We start from the raw sequence: 18,002 nt of genomic DNA, 5'->3' as shown, positions 1-18,002 counted from the left end.
TTGACTATCTAAATCTTACTTTGATTGGCTCCACTTTTTTCAAATGAAGAAAGTTTTGACACTCCTACGTAAAGACCTAATTTTTAATAATTTAGTTTGTGTAGTATATTTGTACAACCCTTGATATGATTTCTTTTAATAAGTCTTCTATGTTCTTTCCAATATTTTATTTTATTTTATTTTATTTATTTCATTGTTTTTTAATAATTTATTAATAACTTTTTAATCTTATATAACTATTTTTATTATTGTGTAATTGGCTGAAGATAACTAAGTAAAGTCGAAACGTTCCATTTTATCATTTGTAAAAAAAGCTCTTACATCTTTTATGATATAAACTAATGTCTTAATAAAATTTGTCATCTTAAAATCTTTAAGCTCGTGTTTGACCTATCTTCCTTTTTATAAGAATTATATTTTTTGCTATTAATTTTGTACAATGCAATGTAAAATACAGTATTGTTATATACATGATTAATATTGCATTGAAAAGACTGCATTGGAAATGAGGTGATATAAATGTACTTGCAATGGATATTCTCTAACACTGTACTTAGAAATGAGAAATTATGAATTGTTTTGCTCGATACATGTTGAAATTAATTTTTTTTAACATATCCTACTACATCGCACAATGAGATAGATGTTGGAAAAACTGGCCAAAGTCAACCTTGAAATTTGAATAAGACAAATATGGTTTAAGATGAAGAATCTCTAACTAAATTATATAAAGGGTTCAACAATTTATTTTGATTTGGCAAGGCAATGAAAATGAAAAAGACACTGAATACGTTTTGTAAGCTATGTAGCATATTTTCGACAAATCTAAGAATATATGTCAAATTTAAAATGTTATTAATTTTTGAGGTACTGGTGGGGAGCCGGGAGCGACGGAAAATAAAATGTGCAAAAATATGCATGAGTACTGAAGAAGACATAACCATCAATACATGAGATATTAGTGCGTCATGTGTCGCGGAAACAAAAATTTGTATAGTGGAAAAATTTTAGAAGTTTGGTGAAAAAAATATCTTGTTTGTAAAATAAACAAAAAACTTTTGTTATTGTTATGCTTCTATTTCCACTCAACAGCCAGCCATAAGTACCTCAAAAGTTAATAATATTTTTAATTTGACAAATATTCTTGGATCTGTTAAAAATATGTGCGCATACGCGAGTGCGCACTATGCGAGTGTCATGCGGTCAAATGAACACGTGACACTAGCCAAGTGCGCACTGCCAATCGAACACGCTCTTGACACCGAGTGCAGCTAGAGTAATCTAGGACTCTAAGTGCAGCCAGTGCACCCCAATCGAAAACGATAGTAACTAGGTAATGGCGCGGTCCCATGGTGCGGAACGTATGCGCAACAAAGAGGTTGTATACATTAGAGTCCTAGATTTATAATATAGACCAATAGATAAAAAATATAGACCACACAAACAGGTACAAGAGCTCACTGAGCGGTCGTGCTTCTGGATGCGTTCCGAGTTACATACGCATGAAGGGTATGATGCATCATTTGTCCTTGTTGTTCACCAAATAATAAAGAAAGATAAAACGATACATCACGCGCTCCATATGCAACTCGGAACGCATTGGAAAAAGGAGAAATACCAAGCAATATATAGTATGCAATTGAGTAATCGGCCTGTTTATTCATAGCGATCACCCTATGTACAATGTCACGGCTTACGGTTACTCTAAGTAACCCGTTGTGCCTTCGATAGTAGAATCGGCACAATTAGCATCCTATATTTCCTATTTGTAAGACACAATTATTTTCTCTAATCTTGCGGCAGTGTTGCCTTGCGTTGACGCTGTTGTATAATTCAGAATAAATACTCCAAAATAAAATTGGACATATCGTTCAACAATGTACGATATGAGAAATTAAAGTTGCTTTATACGCTTCTCTTTTTCTAATCAACGATCGAGTGAAATGATTCAATTAGCAATGTACCCATCACACTGCGCTTATGCCAGGCCATACTTCTTCTTGAGAGATTCTGGCATCTCAGGTGGTGGTGGACGGGGCATGCGTAACCAAACCTTGACAGCGTCATAGATAAACCATTGCGCGGCGGTCAAGGTACCAATCATAACTATTCTCGGTCCCAAGCCCTTCCACACACCACCGAAACCGAGCTGCTTCAGGACTTGACCCGCGGATGATCCCTTGTCTTGGTTCAACTTCGACACCACCTAGCCAGACATTTATAGATTCAAAATGTTGGCAATTTAAAACTATAGATAAGAATTGAGAGATATCACCAAACAGTCCATGCATATGCTATACGTAGTCTTTTTAGCCTAGATATCTTTCGGTATCTTTATTTCGTAACACTTGAACTGATCTAGTATTCAGCTTGATCCTTTGTGTTCTCTATTTTAATGGATTATATTCGAAAATTATTTATAATAATGTGTGGTTTATTTTAGCCTTGTTCAAATGAACAAATATAAATGATTATGAGGATTTTTTCATCTTTTGAAGCTTCTATAAATATTTATATTTTACCAAGGTAATGAATAACCTAATAGCGGAGCTGCTCATCCAAAAAATTTCCATGTTCAATGTTGGCATTAATAATGTATCAACATATAATGATAATCCGCAAATCTTTAAACAATTTTGAATTTTAATTTCGTACCACACAAGTTTTAGCTTTATAGGCTAAAATAGACTGTAGAAAGAAAGTTACATTTTCTTTATTTTTTTTTATTGATATGAATATCAAAATATACTTTGTATTTCAAGACATCGGTTTTTTTTTTAAGAAACAATGTCAATTATTTTGTCATATAATCTCGACTTTTTACATTTATCCTTAATGCGTTCGAATGTTTGGTCAGCATGCATCATGAGAAACATAAAAGATTGACCGGATAGTTAGGCTTTTAAATAACAAAAATTTCTTTATCTTGGTTTTTTTTTACTTCCATTTTTAAATGGAAGTATTCCAATAAAACTTACCGTATCAGCAGGATGGGATACAATAGCGCAGAATACACCAGCAATGTATCCAGCTGCAAACGTAACCACCAACTGTTCAGATTTACTGCATTCTGACCTAGGTTTGGGTACTACATATTTATATAGAAGTTCGACGGTGCGTTCGAAACAAGCAAATTTCATCATCGTATATGGAATCTGACGCAGCCATAGTGGTACTAAGCCTTTGTAGAAACTAGTAAGACCCTCGTCTGCATACATCTTTGGTATCGCTTGTCGTAAAGTATTAGCATACCCTGGCATAGTCTGTATCCTGACCTGTAATTTAAAAATAAATTGTGTAGAAACAGGGCAGTTGGTTATGTATAGAAAACTATTGACGACCAATTTACCTTGGCGGCTTCAAACGGCGCTAAGCCAATATCTGCAAAGAATTCCGCCGAAGCCGATGATATCAAGTATAAAGAGGTTCTATATTCATAAGCGAGCTCTTCACCGATCAACGTCGAATATTGAACTTTGAAAACTTCATAAAGACCAAATTTAAACATTCCCTGGATGGAGTAGCCAAAGAAAGTAGGCGCCCAGCCTTTCACTAATCCTCGAGTGCCATCTTCGGCTAAAGTTACCTATAACACGTAGAATTCACAATAAACATTATACCTTAAATATTATACAATAATATTGTATTATATCCACAGATATAAAAGGAAGTGAATAATTAGTAAGAATAATTACTCGGAATCCATTGAACACTGATTTGTATTTTTGAGGATCCACTTGAATTCGGCATTTGACTAAATCTAAGGGAGTGATACCGGTGTGAGTGATGCCACAGGATAAAATGCCTCCGAGACCGCATAGTAGGAAATACTGATTAGATCCAAATTCGCAACTATCTGAAAATATATGAAACAACATCATATTGACTTTTAATTCTATGTATTTTTCGGAAAATTCGACGGTAGAGCTCTGGCAGTATAAGTCCCGGTCCACTTTGCTTTAAGAGACCCTAAGCCGAAGGAGGTTAAGTGACATTAATTTCTGTCTTTAAATTATTTTTGCGCAGTCTCCAGTCTTTAATCATATTTAAGCAAATCGACTTGAGCAAAATCCAATTCTGACGGTCTAAAAGCGAGAAAAAGTTCTCTGGCCGCGATATGTCGTCACTTATAACTTACGACTTACGGCCTCTTAAAGCAAGGTTGTGGACCTAGACTAATGTCGTGTATTTACAAGCAGTTAAGACTTTCATTAATATTTCGTTTCAGCAGTACGCGTTTAGCTAAATTCGATATAAGCTCTAAAATTATTAAGTATAAACTTTCTTCTACATTTTTTGCAATTAAAAAAAATTCTTTTACATGCCTGTTACATGATATATCAATATTTCCTTTGTGTAGTCCCGTTATTACATCGTTAAATTTAGTAATTTAAATTTTTCATATCCAAGTTGAAAACATCCAAGTGAAAGAAAATTTGGACTTGATCCGGGTAAATGTTTCAAGCGTGCGTGGTATATCACACATATGTTATTAAACATGTTTAAAACAAAATGTAATAAATTGTTTTTTAAATGCATAATAATTGTATAATTATAAATACACAGTTTTACTTTCGGTAAAAAAAGTACCTAAAAATATCTTTTTAAATAACTATCTAATTTTTATTGCAGAATCCTCCTTTATTTTTACTTGGAACTAATGGAGCGGAGTAAAATATTAAATTTGTTTAAACGAAGAAAAAGTTAATATTTCAAAATTAAAAAAATGTCGCTTTTAAATATCGAGATGTTCGTAAGTATTTTAGGGGCTTCTTTCGATCAACTGATTAATTGAACACTTTTCTTGGCGCGGATTCAAAGTTTAACTGGATTAACTTTATCTCTTTTGCTTTGCTTGCTTGACGTATAAAGAAAGCACGGTTTTCCGTGAACATACAGGGGTGACAATCGAGCGAATTATTTCTATTCAACCGTGTTTCGCCTTGTCTAAAGTTAAAGAGCATATTTTATAATGTACCGATAGCACAATGGCCGCACCTTATGCAATCCACGACATCCACGGATTTAAGTCGAATTTTCTTGCTATATAAAATGTTAAAATTCTCATATAAAGATTATGTAATTTGTAATCTTCTTTTAACATAGGAACAAAAATTTAATGATACATTGCACAGCACATATATACAAATATGACGTACATGAAATATTTGATAATCAAACAGTTTAATTTAGAACATTTTTCTAGTTATACAATTTATAAAAATGTATCATAACCTACCGCGAGAAGTCGTAGAGTAAGGAGCACGCTGTTAATTTTTAAGAATAATTTCGGACAAACATTGATTAACTTAATAGTGATTAATTTATCAATATCTATTATTTTATTTTATTTCATTTTATGTAGCTATAACTTTGTTAAGAAACTAAATATTTTCTTTAATAATGAGAAGAAAGATTAGGTAGACTGAACAGTGCAAAGACAGTGCTTGCTTCAATTCTGTGCTGGCTGATGTCTATTTACGTCCATTTCTATCAACATAAGTTAAACTTTAATATCAGTTTTACGTACTTTTTATATTTTTCTAGTTTTAAGAATTAGAAAAACAGTAAATTCAAAAAATTCGATTGAAGTTAATCTATATTGATAAAAGTGAATTAATTGTGTAATTGGAATTTTGGTCAGTTGTCTGAAATCACATAAATATTTAATAAAAAAGCAAACAAAATAAAACAAAAGAGAAGTTCTCGAGAACATCGATGAGCAATCGAGCGACCTTCAAACACGAATTTGACAATGGAACGACATTCGATCGTGCTTCAGATGACGTTGAAACATAGTTCGGATTATGTAACGTGATTGTCAAATAAAGAAATGGCGGGTCTTATCACATAAATGGATCATCTCATACAAATAATAAGGTCAGAAAATCCTTGCGATATCAGTAACTATTCCCGTTACAAATAAGATCGCTCCACATGGAGAGTTGGATATCGTGAAAGTATAACTGTATAACCTCTCGATTGAGAAGAATCGCTCATTTTACTCACGATCAAAGTGAGAAAGGTTCAGGAGGATATAATATTACTAACCACCTTCCTCGACGGAAGCGGCAACGATATTTCGATTCGGAACGAGCGGTCGAGCACCGTTCTCCAATGCCTGGCACTTGACTGTCATAAATGGCGATGAAAATGGATTCATTTTTGCTACTTCTTGCATCCAGGATAACATTGTGATTCCCGCAACTCGCGCTTACACCTGAGAAAAGCATTTGTTCAGTTTAACTAGTTGGATTAAATCGCAAGCACAAGGATTTTCTTTTATCGCTCGTATGTATATGGAAGCACATTTCGATACAGAACCTGTTACGAAATATATGACTCTCGTCAACCGGAAACCCGCGGAAGAGTGAGTGACACCAAGTGACACGAGTGGACACGAGTGGACACGAGCGAGGCTGCAAGTGACACAGATGACAGAAGGGTTGCCACTTGCCGTTTGCTTTGCCGATGTAGAAATGCGTTCGGGCATTAGGGTGCTATTTCATTTGGGCGTTTTCGTCGTACGACAAATGTGTACAGGACAGAGAGGTCCTCGGATCTCTCTGTCTTGTAGCCAATCAACAGGCTTGAAAACTTTGTCGTACGACAAATTTTTCAAGCGTGTTTATTGGCTGTAGGACAAAGAGATCCGAGAACCTCTTTTGCCTGATGCCTCTGATGCCTAAATGCTTGATGCAAGTATCAAGCAGCTGAGCAGCAACCAACCAGCAAGGCGATATTGTTTACGCCACTGTAAATATCGCCTCACTGATTGCCTCGCTGTTTCGCTGCTTGACGCTTGCTGCGTTCAGTGTGAATTAAGGCATTAGACATTTGTCCTGTGGCCAATCTCAACGCGCTCGAAAAGCTTGTCGTATGACAAACGGAACGGACGGATGTATGTACATAATATTGGTCTTAGGGTGAAATCACACGGTGCGGAAAAAGACTGCCGAATAGGGAATGCGTCATTGAAGCAACCAATCAGCGCTATTCAGCGCTATTCGAAATAGCGCTGATTGGTTGCTTCAATGACGCATTCTCTATTCCGCCATCTTTTTCCGCACCGTGTGATTTCACCCTAACGAGTGCTTCGCGGACTTTGCGCGACCAATCACAAGTCATTATTTTATTAGGGTTTAAATCACATTAAAATTAATTTCATAGATTATTGCCCGTATTCATAGTCAGGCCTTATATTTAAGGCTTCCTTAAATTTATCTTCAGATGCTCTACGAATTATTACATTGGCTACTGAGCATCTAAAGATAAATTTAAGGAAGCCTTAAGTACAAGGTCTGACTATGAATACAGGCCTATAACATCTTTAATCAATGGGTGCATCCAGAAGCACGACTGCTCACTGAGCGGTCGTGGTACTGAATGCACCTATTGATGACTCTTAGGGGCTGCACAGAATAAAAGGAACAGAGAATAAGAATTTCAATCTATCAGAAATCATGTATTGTGGAATACACAATTTCTGATAGGTTGAAATTCTTATTCTCTATTTCTAGACCCATGCGCCGCCGACGATAAATTATCATCCGCCGATTTTGAATTTCCGCCGAACGCCGCCGCCAAGCTATTTTTATGCACGGTATATAGAGGAGTCAGCGATCTAGTATTAGATATAAATATCTATGATTAAGACCCCGTGATTCATTGGGTGCATTCAAAACAACCGCTCACTGCGAAAAAAAAAGTCATACAATCATGAATTGAAGTTCGTTTGAAAACTTTTGAATTATACTTTCAGATACTGTACAATTTATTTAGAAACCAATTTTCTTTTTGCCGCAAAGAAGTATTAAAAATGGTCTCGTTCAGCAGACTCAACTGTTGCGGAGCGGATCCGTGAACGTTCGTTCTTGCTATAGGTGTATTCTTCTAGATCATCCAATAGCTGCAGTGACCGCTCATGGATCCACTTCCCAACAGCTGAATCTGCTGAATGCGACCAATGGCAGAAAACGCCATTATTGATGGCTCCTTTCATTCCAATTTACTCAAAATTCTGATGCGCTAGACACATTTTGCCAACGGCATCGTGTTCAGCGTGAAAAAATCCTCAGGAAATGTACTATCGCACTTCGAAGAAAATAATTTTTTAATTGCACTGTGTAATAGTATAAACATTTTTAATATTATGATATTAGAAGATTCACGTATATAATGTAACATTCGATAGAACTAGCAAAATTATTTCAATATTTAGTTCTTGCTTCAGTAATGCTAGTACTGCAGAATAATTTGTTTGCTACGAATAATTACACACTTACTGGACATAAAGATTTCATTCAACATAAATATACATTTTTTTACTTGAATAAAGCAGTTTGTTGATGATGCCGCAATTGTAATTATCTTATTTATCAAGTGTTTGTATAACACACATATGTATATACTATATTAACGCATGTTTAATATTTATGTGATCTAAATGGATGATTTGGATCAAACAATTTTGGATCTTTAACATATTCTAGTTCTTTGGTCCAGTGACCCATTAAACCTGAAACATAAAAAATAAATGTTTATAGTTATAATTTGATACACAAATCTGTTCTCTATATTCTTGAATTAAAAACAAAATATAACAATAAATTTTGAATACTATTAAGGGGATGCTGGAGTGACCAAATGATCACATTAGTCGTATAAAAATCTTCGAATTGACTGAACAGAATAAAAAATTCTTTTATAAGATTAAAGTAGACGCAAAATTAGGTGGTGCAGTGAATCTTGTACTAAAATAAAAAAAAAAGTTAAAAAATTTTTTAACATTCTAAAAATTTAACAATACGTTCAAATCTTGTTTTTATGTGAAGTACATAGTCTTGTGTATACTTTATCCAAAACAGTATGTCGTCAAATTGCCAAGTTTACTACATCCCTACTGAAAAAAATCATGTCATAAAATTACATAACAAAATCATGTAATTAAGATAAATAAATCACAGCAGATTGTTCTAAATCAGTATGTGATTTTTTACAATCACATAATTTGAAAAGTCACATGTTTTTTTTTCTTCTATTTCTATCATTTAATTCTTTAAAATTGGATAACTATAAAGTCACATAATGGATAAAATTACTTCTAATTATCATGTGATTTTTCAAATTATGTATATTTGAAGAATCACATACTGATTTGGAATAATGTTTTATATGATTTACTTGTACTCTTAATTACATGATTTTGTTATATAACTTTGTGACGTGATTTTTTTCAGTAGAGAATAACACAATATTACAATAGTAAATGAAAAGAAAACCATCACAAAAGAACTCACATGAAATAATTGTATTGAACATTCTTTTGAGATACTGTCAGCTTCCAAGGTATAAATTTAATAACAGTAATCATGTAAAAAAAACATACGTATATTTATTCGTACCTGCACTTTGAGCTTTTGTAATTTCTTGTTCTAATCTCATCTGTTTGTGTTTACACAATCCAGTTATGTGTCTTCCATATATCCTGCCTGTGTATCGACTTTGAAATTGTGAAAGCAACCTTACATTTTTATAATCTGGTTCAATGCCTAATCTGCAAAGAATACACTCTTGCTTTTCTTTTACATAGGGATTTCTAATTTGGATTGGCTACAAATAAAAAAAGAAATAAATGTTATATATAATAAATATAAAAACATTCAAAAAACAGACAAGGGTAATTATGAAGGAGATGGGTTTATTTACCGATTTTGAGGAAATTGAGCTCATTTGACGCATTTTTGATCGTTAAAGTTGACGACTGTCCAGGTTAGGAAATCTCATATCGATGGCATAGAGGGACGTGAGTGTGAGGCTAGAATAAGTATTTTCTGCTTCAAAAAATCACACAAATTCTGTGCTTTAAAAACAAATTATTGTAAAAACAAAAATTATATAGAAAATAATTTATTTTTTAATCAGAGAATTTGTTTTTAAGCTGATTCTACAATGAGTCGGTAGTCAGAAATCTTAAGCCTTAACCAGTTTTAACCTAAATAGGTGATCATGATTTTTTGCATCTACTAGTTGTTAGTTGTACAGCGAGTCGTTTAATTCGACTAATGGGAAGTAATGAAGTCGAATTTGGTCAGTCTTAAAAGAATCAGTAGTCTCTCAGTCGTACAAGTTGGCTGTTGGCCAACTTGACCGATTCATCGATAAGGCTTAGGACTACCGACTACCGACTCATTGTAAAATCAGTAATTTAAAGTAGAGAATTTGTGTAATCCTCTATGTCATCAATGTAACAGATTTCCTAACCTGAATAGTCATCGAGTTTAACGCTTGATATCTCGGTTCGTGAGAGAGAGCGACACTTTTTTCTACCAACTTCGTTCATTTCGTACAAAGACGCGTCAAACGAACCTAATTTCATTAAAAGATAAACCCTGCAATGTATGCAATAAACTTTTTACTGAAATATATTTCTACTTTATAACTATTTTAATTTTCAATTCGACATGTTTCGAAATGTAGAGCGAGATTTTTAATTCATCGATTGATCAATCGTATTATGCGCAAGTACAGCTTTTACGGAACAAAATTTACATTTGCGTACAGTGCGATTGATCAATGTGATGAATTAAAAAACTCGGCCGTACTACAATATCTATAGTTAACCTCATGTAATAAATTTTTAATTGTCAATACACGCACCATGTCATTTTCTTTCTTCACGTTAATATTTATAGATTTATCGGAGGAACTGTTACTAATAGTTCGAAAATATGATTTGCCGGCAAACGTTATCGCAACTCTTTGTAAAGCAGAAGCAAAAATCATTTCGTGATTATTCAAAACTGATTTATTTATATATAGTAAACCAATATGAACTCCCTTCTCAGGATTCTCAGGGCCACTTTCACAAGCTTCGATCAGTCAATCAGTGTCGTGAGGGCGCGTTCACACCTTGACGGAAAAGCAGAAAGCGGAAAAGCAGCAGCCAATCAGAATTCGCGCTGGTAGTCGACAATTTCGGCTTTTTGTACTATTTACCACCAGCGCAAGTTGTGATTGGCCAATGCTCTTCCACTTTCTGCTTTTCCGTCAAGATGTGAACGCGCCCTTAGAGCCGGGTTTTTGGCGCATGCGCGTCGAATGTAACTTCAGTAACGTACCCGTTACTAGTAAACAGGAGTTCACTAGTCGCCCATGCGTTAAAAAGTTTTTGAAAATTGTAATGTATTTCTTATATTTTACATATATACTATATTTGTACATACATTTAAGTCGGCCTAATGCAAAATTTTGTACAACTTTAGCATCTATACAAATATCTTTCAATAGGGGAATTAAGTGATCCGCGATGTAAAATGCAATATTGTGTTCAGCATAAAATGTTGCTAATTTAATTTCGGCTCGTTCGAGTTTATCTTTATGTGATAAATTCTATTAATTTATTATCGTTATCAATCAGATCAATTGATTTTTTAATATGAATTTTCAATATGTTTGACTATTTGTGAGTGCTGAATCAAATCTGATTTTTTTATTTTTTAGCACATCTGATGAATTCCTTGCATACAGTACATAATGCTTTATTTTTTTTATGGTAAGGAGCCAACCCTATTCCTTAAAAATATTCTCTTCTACTCACGAAAATTGGAATTCCATAATTGCCTAGTTTACATCGTGCACTTGATCCGGGTACTAATTAATAACTTCCTATTGAATCATCTTAATTTCGGCGAAACGTGTAAACATATACATGATATGTGTATTTAATTAATCATTTTGATGCATATTGTACCAATTTAGTACATCATTCTTTAAATATATTGCTGAAATTAAAATAATATAATAAAAAGTTACTAGTTAATACGCGTATCAAGTGCTCGGTGTAAAAGGGGTCAATCTTACGTTTTTTAATTGTTCCTTTTCGGCGCCTATTTCTTCTACATTGGCTATGCCATTGTGTTCGCTGCCTCACCGTCGTACATGCGTCAAAAACCCGACCCGTCCAACAACAATAGGAACGGAATCCATAGTCCGGTCTTAGGTCCGTTTCTACCAATGCAGTTTAAAGAGTTAATCTCTAGTGACATTTGGTTAACCAAAGTTTAGCAAACTATTGATTTCAACCAACGATTTGTTCAAGTTTAAACTTGAACTCAAGTATAAACTGAGTTCAATTTAAACGGCCGATTTTCGCCGTTTAGGCTCTTTAACTGTCAGATTAAAAATGTAACTAGCTAATCTGATACAAGAAAGTCCTCTTAACCTATATTTTTCAGATATGGCAAATTTATTTAATCTTGTGCTGTCATCCTCCGATGATGAAAATAATGATGAAGAACAACACAGAAGACAAAGAAAATATAAACAACGTATACATTATTTTGACGTATTAGATGACGTAGAATTTAAAATGCGATTTCGATTAAACAAACAATCAGTATTATTAATATTAGAAGAAATAAGAGAAAAGATACACCCGTATTCATAGTCCTTCCTTGAGGAATAAGGATTCCTTGTTCCTCATTTCATGTTTCATAAACCTTCCTTGACTAAATAAGGGACCTTATTAGCTTCCTTTTCTCAAGGGAGGTTACGAGCTTCCTTGAGGAAGAGATGCAGTCTTCATAACCAAACAAATCTCCACAAGTTCGTCATATTGATCTCTCTTGTGGTTACCTGTGGTATCGCGTTTCAAAACTAATAATGAATAACGAATTTGTAAATGATTCTGATGATGGATTTGAAGAAGAAAATGAAGAGGATCAGAATTTATGGCGGCTTACGAAAAGGTACATACGTGATTGGGAAAATCCTATGGAATTTTTTGAAGATGATCCTTTTCGGAAAAGGTATAGATTCAGCAAAGGAACTGTGATCGAGATCTTATTACCTTTATTAAATGCTCAATTAAGGCGATTGAATAAATATTCCTTCCTTCGGGAAGGCAGACTTGAGATTCGTTTATGAAATAAGGAGGCCTTGGAGAATCGAGGAATCCTTCATGGAGACTTCCTCAATCCTTAAAATAAGGAAGGACTATGAATACGGGTGTTAGAATTTGTTACTAATCGGTATGTTAAAATTAAATTTTTAAGTATTAAGAAAACGAATATATACAAGATCATTTATAGGAATAATGCAATATCTCCTATGGAACAATTATCATCAATTTCGACATTCACCAGAAGATCTACTATTAAATAAGTGTTCTATAACTTTCCAACATTTCTCTTTGTCTTTTGAGGTTACCGAATCAGATCTTTTATTTTCAAGAATGTCTTTATATTGTTGTACTAAATTTATTAACATCATTTTCTCTGCTTCGAAGAAATTCTGAGCACGTTTACGTTGTGGTTTATTTGCCGGCTTTCCTTCATTCATCATGTTATTTCATGCTTATTATAACACTACGGAGACAATAAGAGAAAATATAAATTTTAAAGTTGCGCCACATGTCTGTTAGAACAAACGCTGAACCAATCAATATTCGATATTCTTAGGTTTCCTAAAGTTAGAGGCCTAGATAGCAGAGAGGCGTCAGGTGAGAAAATGGTCTGATTGGCTCGCTAAATCGCGTGATCAGCGCCATTTTCTTTCATACTATGGTATGTTGTAATGTTAGGTTAATGTAGCTTGATATAATAGTTATGATATTCCGATATCATTTCCGAATTATGATTAACGATAATAATGTTGCGATATTCAGGAATATAAATTTACTTGTTAATAGGTTATATAGTCATAAGAAAGGATAATCTATTAACTGTGATGTAAGTACTGTTATTTATTTAAATTTTTATTAAACATAAACTTTATTTGAAAAAAGAATATTTATCAAGTTTTTTGTCATTATTTTTCTTTTATTTTCTTTTTTACCTTTAAAGCTTGGTCTCTTTTCCTCTCGTTTCCTGCTTTTAGTTTTCAAGCTAACCTTACTTTGACATTTTGACAGTTCGCCTATCCCATGGTGAAAGAAAATGGCGGCGATAATCGAGAATTTCGATTATCGATCGCACTGGTCGCCTCTCTGTCTAAGCCTCTACCTAAAGTTATGTCGCACAAGTTATAAGTTTAGCTAAACGTTCTAGGGCTGTGGTCCACTAGGACGCTACAAACTCTTCGAAGCATTCTTTGATTAGTCAATTCGTAAAATTCTTTGTTCTGATTGGTCGCTCAAATGCTTCGAAGCGTTTGTAGCGTCAAGTGGACCGCAACCTAGATGGAGTGTTCGTAGAAACCAATCAATATTAAACTGAGAGTAAAGCCCATGGCACATACAAAAACGTAAGGCCGTAATACGTTGGAATCCATAGACGTTACTCAAGACTCGAGATGGTCTTCAGCTAGTGCTTGAACCAATCAGAGAGCCGTATTAGCATCTTAAGACCTTGCTTGAGTTTAATGGCGAATTCAATTGGAAGCACTAGTGCGCACTGGTGCATATTAAAGCCGTTGTACACTGATTTAATTTGAGTATAAAAATGAAATACAAATATTTATAAAAATTATTAATAAAAATTATGAAATACATATTTTACCTAATAGTACAATAAAATATACTGATTATTTTATGATTTGATCGATTTCTATGTTTATTTATAAACATTTCTTTACGTTATTTTATGTACAACGGTTTTATTTGCACTAGTGCGCACTGAGTGCGTCTAATCGAATTCGCTATAAGAATGGATTCCGGCCTAGGTTTGTTCGCGTCGCATGCTCCAACGTGTTCCAATATAGCTCCTATCATAGCTCTTACTCACTCTAACGCGCTTGATAGAGTGAGTAGGAGCTATGGTAGAGCTATATTGAAACATGTTGCAGCATGCGACGCGAACAAACCTATTGGCTCCGATTAACTTAACCGGCCTAGTAACTTTGCAGGCTTCCAACTGAAGCCGATGTCGGAGAAAAAATGTAAAGGGAGAAGTTATAAATGTAGATTGATAACACTAACTTATGTAGCAAGTAGATCTATAATGCTTTAAATAAAATTCAATGTGAATTATATATATTATATATTATATATGTACTTGCATATATACCATGTTTGTAGTCCTTCAAACTGCGCGCCGAATTGATTTTCCGGATTGAATTATTTAAAGCATTATAGATCTAGCTTCGACCGTTAAAGGCATTTTAATTTCTATTATTAATTGTGTTTCTTACATAACACGGTCTTTAAAAATGTTTAATTTGGTTTATGTAGCAAGGTTTCTTTAGAGACTACTATTATAAGAGATTGTGGCTGCTTTCCTTTTAAGAGACACAGTCGACACAAAAGTTATTTTATAATATAATTTTCTTACATAACTTAAAATCAAATTTATCATAACACATTATAATAGCTTTTTATAATATTTTTACACTAGAAGAAAAAAATAGAAATTATTACATCTCATTTTTTATATCGTAATATCATTAAAAATAAAGAAACAAATTTATAATGTTTTCACACTTATAATACGCCACTCAAGGTCAATCGCATATGCCCATCTAATGCATTACTTGATCCCCAACAACTTTTGTCGGAAGCACTTCAAAATAATCACTTCCCTCATTTTTAAAAAGGGTCTGAAACACCAGGTATGTACAATTTATTCGTATTTTTGACAAAACGATCTGAGAAATATAAAACCATTCATATATATATATGTGTGTGTGTGTGTGTGTGTGTGTGTGTATATATATATATATATATACATGTATGGATGGTTTTATATTTCTCAGAATCATTTAGTAAAAAATGCGAATAAAATACCAGTAAACTGTCTCCTGTGACACGTTATCATATTACAACTGATACATTTTTGCTAAATTGGAAGAAGCTTAAAATAGTATACACATATATTCGCTTTAATTGATATTAAACTGTATGTTATTTATACGTGATTTACGTAATTCGTTTTCTTTATTGAAATATTACAATATTGAAGTGTGAAAATATGCGAACTAATCGGCCATGTAAGATTAATATATTTACTGTGTTTGCTAAAAGTTGTTATTCATAAATTTCTAAAATTGTACAAAGTATTTTTATTTCTTAGACCATCCTTCTGCAAATTTAAAACTATTACATTAATTGTATGAGCAGGAAGAAAAAAAATTATCATTTGTCTAATATCTTATTTCACAAGGACGCGATAAATACTATGAGACTTTACGGAAGCGCGAAATCCTTTTCGGCTTTGCACAGTTCAGCGAAACGTTTTTACAAACCGTTAATACTAATGAATTCACGTCCGCGTTCAAGGCTTTTTGACAGCACATTTGCGAGAGACGGACCTGTAACATGCGCGATGTCATGAAGTTAAGTTTACCACACCACGTATGAAGGAGCTTAAATCAGCACGATTGCGAAAATAGAATATTAATGGCGATGCGGACCCACCATCCACGATGGCTGCCTCTAATTGGCACACCGATATACATTTTACGCAGCCTGTTTGTTCCTCTTTTTTTATTACAAGTGCATATCGAATGCCACTGTGAAATGGTCTGTGCTTGCTTATGTGCGACATATGACGCCGGCGTGCATGGCTTCCGTGTACCGTTGTTATATTTTCGAAATCCTATTCCATCAACGTTTGCAAATTATCTGCGAACATTTGAATAGCGAGAATACATTTTGTCTAAGCATAGTATACATATTTAGATACTGTATGTAGCATTGACGCTTTTACACCGACACGGAAAACATTTACTGTTCAATATATATGTATTTCTCATTGATAAGTGGATGTATTAAAATTTATTGTTGAAAGAAAAAGACAATTAATAATCATTATCTAAGAAAAAAATATCTGAATTCATTTCTTAAACACGTATAGTGAATGTAAAAATTAATTTTAGGAACATATCTTTCTGCATAAATTAGATCATCTTTGTGATCTATATGGAAAACAAATGCTAAGCAATTGTGAGTTGACAATAAATTTTGATCCTCGAAATAAAATTTAATTAATCTCATAAATATTCTGATCGATCGAACGAGAAAATAATAATAATAATTGCTATCCCCCGAAATTGTTACTGTGTCCCAACCTTTCTAAATTAAAATCACTGTTCTCATCGATTGAATAAGGAACTACGTAATGTAATAGACGTATAAACGTTAGTTTAAAATACGTATTTTATAGGTGTATTCCTACTGTAATCTTATTATATACTGAATTATATTTCAAGTACTATATCGAAGAAATCAGACTCGTTATCAGGAAATGTTGCATCGAGTATTCGAGGGACTGATGTGTTTTCTAGTAAGTGGAAAATTGTGCCTGCAGATCTAATAAGTTGGCGTATTGCTTTTTGACTCCTAAGAATTCTTGTCGAGATTCATCGAGCTTTAATATGCGAGTAGGAATTTCTTTCATAGGTAAGTTATAAGAAGCTTGGAATTATAAAAGAGTTACGCTTGTTATTGTACATATTTTCTATTTTTTCTCAAGAATTTAATTAGTAACATACAAACATTTTCAAATTAATTTTACTCTTTTCTTTATCTCCCTTTTAAATATTTCCGAAATTTAAAGAAAACTAAAACGTTTTAGTCGAGATATGCGAGAAGAAATCTTAAAGTAAAGTAGTAGCAAGGATTATAGACAAGATGTGAAAGAAATTCAAATTTCAGCTGTCTTGGACCGGTATTCATAGTCCATTCTTATTTCAAAATCGTCTAAAGTGTTAAGATGCTAATACTGCTCTGTAATTGATTATAATGTTTTAAGACTATATTTAAGAAAGTCTTAAATATAAAAACTCACCATGAATACCGACCATAGCGTTCAGAAATCGATACATATATGCACTGAAGGAAAAGTGTACTAAATTTTAATAAATAATTTGTTTGAATAGTATTAATATAACATTTATTTACGGAAAATAAATATTTGTTAAATAAAACATAATAATAGATAAATCAAATTAAAGGGTCTTGTATCAAATAAATATATGTTTACATTTAATAAATATTCAACTGACGCTATTCGAATAAATATTTATTAAAATTTAGTACATTTTTTTCTCAGTGTAGGTTTGAGGGC

At 33.2% G+C, this 18,002-nt stretch overlaps 2 protein-coding genes across 3 annotated transcripts; both read right to left on the bottom strand.

Moving 5' to 3' along the window:
• Nucleotides 1-1,629: 1,629 nt before the first annotated feature.
• On the bottom strand, nt 1,630-6,441 carry Mpcp1 (Mitochondrial phosphate carrier protein 1). Of its 2 annotated transcripts, none has more exons than XM_018448132.1 (6): nt 6,320-6,441; nt 6,052-6,220; nt 3,696-3,856; nt 3,350-3,586; nt 2,979-3,275; nt 1,630-2,206 (listed from the first exon to the last, which is right to left on the bottom strand). In XM_018448132.1, the coding sequence occupies exons 2-6, from the start codon at nt 6,191-6,193 to the stop codon at nt 1,979-1,981; spliced, it is 1,065 nt and encodes a 354-aa protein (XP_018303634.1). In that variant the 5' UTR covers nt 6,194-6,220; nt 6,320-6,441; the 3' UTR covers nt 1,630-1,978. The 2 variants fall into 2 exon arrangements, with proteins under 2 accessions (XP_018303634.1, XP_018303633.1); XM_018448131.1 differs by having other exon boundaries at nt 6,325-6,441.
• A 1,754-nt stretch (nt 6,442-8,195) lies between these two features.
• mRpS18C (mitochondrial ribosomal protein S18C) lies at nt 8,196-17,009 on the bottom strand. The gene is made up of 4 exons (XM_018448113.1): nt 17,005-17,009; nt 10,660-10,839; nt 9,405-9,612; nt 8,196-8,518 (listed from the first exon to the last, which is right to left on the bottom strand). Exons 2-4 carry the CDS (start codon nt 10,783-10,785, stop codon nt 8,427-8,429), a joined length of 426 nt encoding a protein of 141 aa, XP_018303615.1. The 5' UTR covers nt 10,786-10,839; nt 17,005-17,009; the 3' UTR covers nt 8,196-8,426.
• Between the last annotated feature and the right edge of the window lie 993 nt (nt 17,010-18,002).

Source organism: Mycetomoellerius zeteki, unplaced genomic scaffold (genome assembly GCF_001594055.1).
Source record: "Mycetomoellerius zeteki isolate Tzet28-1 unplaced genomic scaffold, Tzet1.0 scaffold22, whole genome shotgun sequence".
Lineage (NCBI taxonomy): Eukaryota > Metazoa > Arthropoda > Insecta > Hymenoptera > Formicidae > Mycetomoellerius > Mycetomoellerius zeteki.
This window is presented reverse-complemented; position numbering and strand designations above follow the sequence as displayed.

Coding starts and splice junctions, on each gene's coding strand:
- Mpcp1 (XM_018448132.1), bottom strand. CDS start 6,193: ATGTTATCCTGGATGCAAGAAGTAGCAAAAATGAATCCATTTTCATCG. Junction 3,857..6,051: donor CGCTTCCGTCGAGGAAGGTG/GTTAGTAATATT, acceptor ATATATTTTCAG/ATAGTTGCGAATTTGGATCT. Junction 3,276..3,349: donor CGCCGTTTGAAGCCGCCAAG/GTAAATTGGTCG, acceptor TTTAAATTACAG/GTCAGGATACAGACTATGCC.
- mRpS18C (XM_018448113.1), bottom strand. CDS start 10,785: ATGATTTTTGCTTCTGCTTTACAAAGAGTTGCGATAACGTTTGCCGGC. Junction 9,613..10,659: donor TGAAGAAAGAAAATGACATG/GTGCGTGTATTG, acceptor TTTTATTTGTAG/CCAATCCAAATTAGAAATCC. Junction 8,519..9,404: donor TACAAAAGCTCAAAGTGCAG/GTACGAATAAAT, acceptor TTTATGTTTCAG/GTTTAATGGGTCACTGGACC.